Source organism: Myotis davidii, unplaced genomic scaffold (assembly GCF_000327345.1).
Source record: "Myotis davidii unplaced genomic scaffold, ASM32734v1 scaffold431, whole genome shotgun sequence".
Lineage (NCBI taxonomy): Eukaryota > Metazoa > Chordata > Mammalia > Chiroptera > Vespertilionidae > Myotis > Myotis davidii.
In genome coordinates, this window is record NW_006282878.1 from 345606 (window position 1) to 351591 (window position 5986).

The window sequence follows — 5986 nt, forward strand, 5'->3', positions numbered from 1 at the left end:
CCCGCGCGGGGACCCCACCGCGCAGCCGCCACCCCCAACTGGACCCCGGCGCTCGCCCCGGGGGGAGAAGCCTGTTAGCCCTAGTGACCCCCCAGAAAACTCCGGGGACCAGCAGAGTCAGAGCTGAGGGGTAACGGGGCCTCCTGCTCCAGGCACCGTGCCCAGTGCGCGCGCCCCCTCCTCTCCAGCCTCATGGCCCGAGTGGGGAGACACCGGCTCATCCCCCTGCTGCCTGTGAAGAAACCGAGGCTCAGAGAAGCTCGTGACTTGCCCAAGGCCACCCACGGAGGACGTCGCGGGGCTGGGGCTGCACCCTGCATCTGCCAGACCCCCTGACACCCTTCCCCGCTCCCGCTCAGGTTCAGAATTATAAACGTGAGCCACCAACGCGGACCCGAAGAAGTAGCTGTGGGTTTGGGGCTGGCCTTGTAATTGTTGATTTCCTGACAGAGCAGGCATTTGTTCGATAAATGAATAAAAGGCTTAGTCCCTTTGGTGAGGGCCTGGGAGGAGAGTGCCTTTTTTTTTCTTTCTAGCATCTTCTGGACAAGTCTCAGCGCACAGTAGGTCCCCAAGAAGTGCTGGGTTACTGAATGAATAATTGCACATCCCACCACCAGCCCTGGGTTGTTCAGCGTTGGGGACAATAGAGCTGGTTCTTCCCTATGCCCCAGACAGCGCCCATCGCAGTTCTCAGCACACAGTAGGTCCTCAGGAGATATCAATGAATAGGCCAAGAAATGAGTAAACAGCAGGTGAGCATCCTTAGCTCACCTGGATCCCCTCAGAGTCAAACACCACACATTCTGGTTCTGGTCGCTGGCTCAAACATCGCCAAGCCCAGGCCTCAGCACATAGTAGGTCCTCAAGAAGTTCCTGGTGACCAAATGAATAGTTGTACATCCCAGCATCAGTCCTGGAGTCATTTAGGGTTGGGGTCAATTACAGCTGGTTGCTCCCTGTGCCACAGACATGGCCCAGCTCTGGTCTCAGCGCACAGTAGGTGCTCAGGAGATATAAATTAATAGGTCGAGTATGTGAATACTAGATGAACGTTCCGCAACGCCAGCCCTAACATCCCCTCAGGGTCATGGACCGCACAGTCTGGCTCCTCCCTCTGGTCCAGACTTCGCCCAGCTTGGGCCTCAGCACACAGTAGGTGCTCTGGGAATGCCGGGTGAATGGATGAATGAGTGAAATGGAATCCTAGTTTACAGACATGGGGTCCAGTCTCATCACCCAAGAGAAGAGGAGAAACCCACCCCCCAGCAGTGGGCGGGGCCGAGGGAGTCAGCTGGGGGCGTGGGCGGGGCCAGCCTCTGCCACTCAAGGAGAGCAGGCCTGATCACAGTGCGCAGGCGCAGAGGCTCGCACGCTGCTATTGCGCAGACGCGGGGCAGGGCTCCCACGCAGAATTCTGCTGCCCCTGGGGCATCGCTGCTCCGATGGTGGTGCCTCCCCTGGTGGCTCATTGCCCGGCTGTGACCCTGGTCCCGGCAGCAGGGGAGGGGAGGGGGGTGATGGGAGTCTGCCGGTTCCCCTGCTGTGGGAGGCTGCGCCCCCTGGTGGAGGAGTTTGCACAAATCCTTGTTTCGGAGCCTTTGAAACAGCGGTTCTCAACCTTCCTAATGCCGGGACTCTTTAATCCTCATGTTCCTCATGTTGTGGTGACCCCCAATTTCATTGTTACAAACTGAACATAGTGAAAGCATAGTGATTCATCACAAAACAGTATGTAATTACATATGTGTTTTCCGATGGTCTTAGGCGACCCCTGTGAAAGGGTCGTTGGACCCCCAAAGAGGTCGCGACCCACAGGTTGAGAACCGCTGCTTTGAAACGCAGGGGTTTCAGGGAAGCCAAGGGGAGCAGGTGGCGGCATGCACGGCCCGTCCCCCAGCGACCCAGCACCTGGCCCCCAGCCCTTGGCCTGTCCTTGGAGTGGGCGGATTCATGAGGAGAATGACAAGCCAGGGTCCCCTGGCAGCCAGAGAGGCACCCCCGGTCCCCCCGCCCCCCATTTTATTTTTTTAATTAATTTCAGAGTGGAAGGGAGAGGGAGAAACATCAATGATGAGAGAGAATCGTGGATCGGCTGCCTCCTGCACGCCCCCCACTGGGGATCGAGCCTGCAACCCCGGATGTGCCCTGACTGGGTATGGAACCCTGACCTCCTGGTTCATAGGTGGAAGCTCAACCACTGAGCCACACCAGCCGGGCTGAGCTTCTGTATTTGCCACCAATACAATCCTGAGGAATGTGCCAGCCAGGACCAAACGCCTTTAACAAGGGCCGGCCGTGGCTTGTTGAATGCACTCAGCAGGAGAACAGGAGACAGGACCCGATACGCCCCCCAAATCCCGCCAGCTGACTCCGGGAGGCCGTGGGAAGGCCCGTGAAAGTGAGTCCAGCTGGGCCCCGGCCGGTTTGGCTCAGTGGATAGAGCATTGGCCTGCGGACTGAAGGGTCCTGAACTGGATTCTGGTCAAGGGCACATGCCATTTTATATATATATAAAATGAGTCCGGCTGGTGTGGCTCAGTGGTTGAGCGTCCACCCAGGAACGAAGAGGTCCCCAGTTCAATTCGCCTTCAGGGCACATGCCCGGGTTGCAGGCTCGGTCCCCAAATATCAGGACGGTATTCCTGCCCCCTGTGGCCAGATTGGTTGGGCATCATCCCATACATCTGGGGGGTTCAGTCTTGATCCCCGGAGGGGGCAGGGGAAAGGGTGCAAGCAGGACGCAGCCAATAGATGTTTCACTCTCTATCTCCCTCTCCCTTCCTCTCTCTCTCTCAAAAAAAAAATTAAAAATCTTTTTTGTTTTGTTTGTTTTTTGAGCGAAAGCCAACTTCCCTGCAGCGGTTCTCAACCTGTTTCTCTCTCATCGATGTTTCTGACTCTATCCTTCTCTCTTCCTCTCTGTAAAAAATCAATAAAAGTAATCAATAAAATATATATATTTTTAAAAGGGTCGCTGCATTAGGAAGGTTGAGAACCACTGCACAGAGAAGCTACCTGCTGCAAGGAGGGAACCCAAACTTGGTTTCCCCAATTAAAAAATATTTTTTTTAAAAAATCAGGGCTGTCATGAGACAAGCTAGAACTGAAGGCCAAGGATTCAACGGGTTAAAGACGGTCTTTTTCTATTTGACGAAGACGCCGAGTCGGGTTTTCACTACCGTTTATTGAGCTCGTCCTAAACGCCGGACACATGGGTGGCCACGCGTTCTGTATCTACTTGGCAAGGACGTCACAATGCTACACGCAGGCGTCAAAGCACACAGCTGATGAACACGAACACAGACACGGCTAGGAACACTGCACTGGCAGACAGGACTGTGCCAACGGGTTTCCGTGCGGCCTCCCTGGCTTCCGGCAGCTGGGGGTTTAGGCCACAACGACCCGGCGCCCGGCTCCGAACCACACGACTGGTGGGACTGAGCTGACCGACAGGGTTTTCAATTCCATGGGCAGAAGCTACGTATTCCTCTGAAATGCCCGTGGGACGTGCGGTAGTGTCGGACACGTTCTGGCCACGGGGAAAGCGTTCTAGAAAGGTGTGGGAAACACATTGCCACAGGCCACGTTCTCTGTCCACCGTGCGGGAAGTCACAGACACAGCACTGGTTGTACCAGATAAATAAACCCAATCACCGAGTTTCGAAGCACAACGACCTACGGAACAGAACACGAATGATGGGACCTCACGACGTGGCCACGGCTGGGACTAGAAGCACGTCGGTGCGACTACGTCTACTAGGACAGCACGTGGTTTTGTCAAAAGGAACTGTAAATGAATAAAGGGCTCAAAAGTGGGCACAGGGAGGCCTCCCTGGCTGGGTAGCTCAGTTGGTTAGAGCTTTCTTTGTCTGGATTCACCAAGGCTGGGGGTTCGGTTCCCAGTCAGGGCTCACACAAGGGTCAACCGATGAATGCAGGAGTAAGTGGAACAACACATCGACGTTTCTCTCTCTCTCTCTCTCTCTCTCTCTCCCTCCCTCCATCTCTCTCTCAAAAGATCACCCGGGCGCTTCCTTCGCTGCCTTCCGAACGGGCTTAGATGTAGAACACGGCGGGCATCCCCGTTAACACCAGGAACAGGAAGAGGCCGCACACGATCAGGAGTAAGGTCGTTTGCTGGGGGGGTCGCGGCCACTCCACGGTGCCCTGAAACAGAAGGGGGAGAGAAGGATAAAAGTGGAAAAGGGAGGGGCCACTGCTGTTACCTGCGGGAAAATGGGGCCAGGGACTGACCGGCATGTGGACCGAAGAGCTGATGGAATTCAGGGACGGATGGAAGACAACGGACGTAGCATCCCTACATCCCAGAAGAGGAAATATCGGAACATGGGAGGACAATTTCAAAGCGATGAAATCTCACCATTTTAAATACCATCTCTAGATCAGTGGTTTTCAACCTTGGCTGTACATTAGAATCTCCTGGGAATCTTTTTAAAAATCCTGATTTCTGGGCCTCATCCTCCGGAAATTCTGTTTCTTTGTTACTAATGTTGTGGCCCCACCCCATTACAAAGAAACAGAATTTCCAGAGGAGGAGGCCCAGAAATCAGGATTTTAAAAAGATTCCCAGGTGATTCTAATGTGCAGCCAAGGATGAGAACCACTGATCTAGACTCTACTGACCCCCAAATGCCTGTGCGTGTATTTCTTGACCCAGCCCCTCTCCCAAATTCCCGACGCATGCATCTCACTGTCTACTTGTCACCTTCACTTGGATATCTAACGGGCATCTTTTTTGGACGCGTCCCAGCCCTGGCCAGTGTTGCTTCGTGGTTAGAGCACCAACTCACCTATTGGAGGGTTGAGGGCTCGATTCCCGGTCAAGGGCATGTACCTGGGCTCCAGGTTCAATCTCTGGCCCCAGTCGGAGCACATGTAGGGGGCAACCAATCGATGTGTCTCCCTCACAATCGATGTTTCTCTCTCTGTCTCCTCCTCCCTCCCTCCCACTCTCTCTAAAAATCAATGGAAAAATATCCTCAAGTGAGGACAGTTGAATGGTTGGGGGATGTTCAATGGGTAAATGGGAGGGTGAGTTGATGGGAGGGTCAATGGATGGAGAAGTGGGTAGACAGATAAGGTGGGTGGATGGATGGATGGATGGATGGACAAACAGAAGGCAGACAAATTAATAAATGGATAGGTGGATAGATGGATAGATGAATAAGTAGTTGGATGGATAGATGAATAAATGGATGGATGATGAACAGATGGACAGATGGGATGGATGAATGGGTGGATGGGTAGATGATGGATGGATGAAATCAATCGATGAAATGGATGGATGGATAGATGGATAAGTAAATGGATGGATGGATAGCTGGATGAATGGATGGAGGATGAATAGATGGGTGGATGATGGACAGGTAGATGGCTGGAATAGGTGTGTAACGAGTAGACAAATGAAAGTAAGGGTGGCTGAATGAGGGGGTAGATGAATGAGTGGTTAAGTGATAATGAATTTATGAGTGAAGAGTTGAGGGTATTCGTGGTTGGAGTTACACACCCCCAGGGACACCTTCCACGCCATGTCTGACCGCCATAGAAATGTGTTCTGTTTCCCGTGGGCGACCTCGTGGGGCTCACATCCCTCAACAGACGTTTGAGGGGCAGGGAAATGGCAGGAAGGGAGTGAGACAGCTCACTGAGGTCGCAGGTGGGACATTCGTGACAGAGGCGGGAACCCCGACTTACCCGGGATTCCTCCGAGTCATCTTCCACCGCTTTCCACTCCTGGGGGAGCCTGGTCTCTTGAGAAGACAGGTCTGTGTGAGGGGAGGTGGGAGAGAAAGAAGCCATGGGCGAGAGACCAGGCCAGCTGGGGGGGCTCTGCTTGTTCTCTCTCACATCGATGTTTCTCTCTCTCTCTCTTTCCTCCCTCCCTCCCTCCCTCCCTCCCTCCCTCACTGCCACTCTCTCTAAAAATCAATGGAAAAGAAAGAAAATAAATAAATAAATAAAT

The 5986-nt window shown here is 53.6% G+C and overlaps 1 protein-coding gene across 2 annotated transcripts in view; it reads right to left on the reverse strand.

Annotated features, from left to right (window-relative positions):
• Nucleotides 1-3169: 3169 nt before the first annotated feature.
• Nucleotides 3170-5986, reverse strand: part of SMIM17 (small integral membrane protein 17) — a 23102-nt gene continuing 20285 nt past the window's right edge. For both annotated transcript variants that reach the window (XM_015561796.1, XM_006753302.2), the window contains exons 4-5: nt 5719-5789; nt 3170-4170 (exon numbers count right to left, since the gene is read on the reverse strand). In XM_015561796.1, coding sequence (XP_015417282.1) covers nt 4060-4170; nt 5719-5789 — 182 coding nt within the window. In that variant the 3' untranslated portion in view covers nt 3170-4059. The remainder of the gene's footprint in view (nt 4171-5718; nt 5790-5986) is intronic.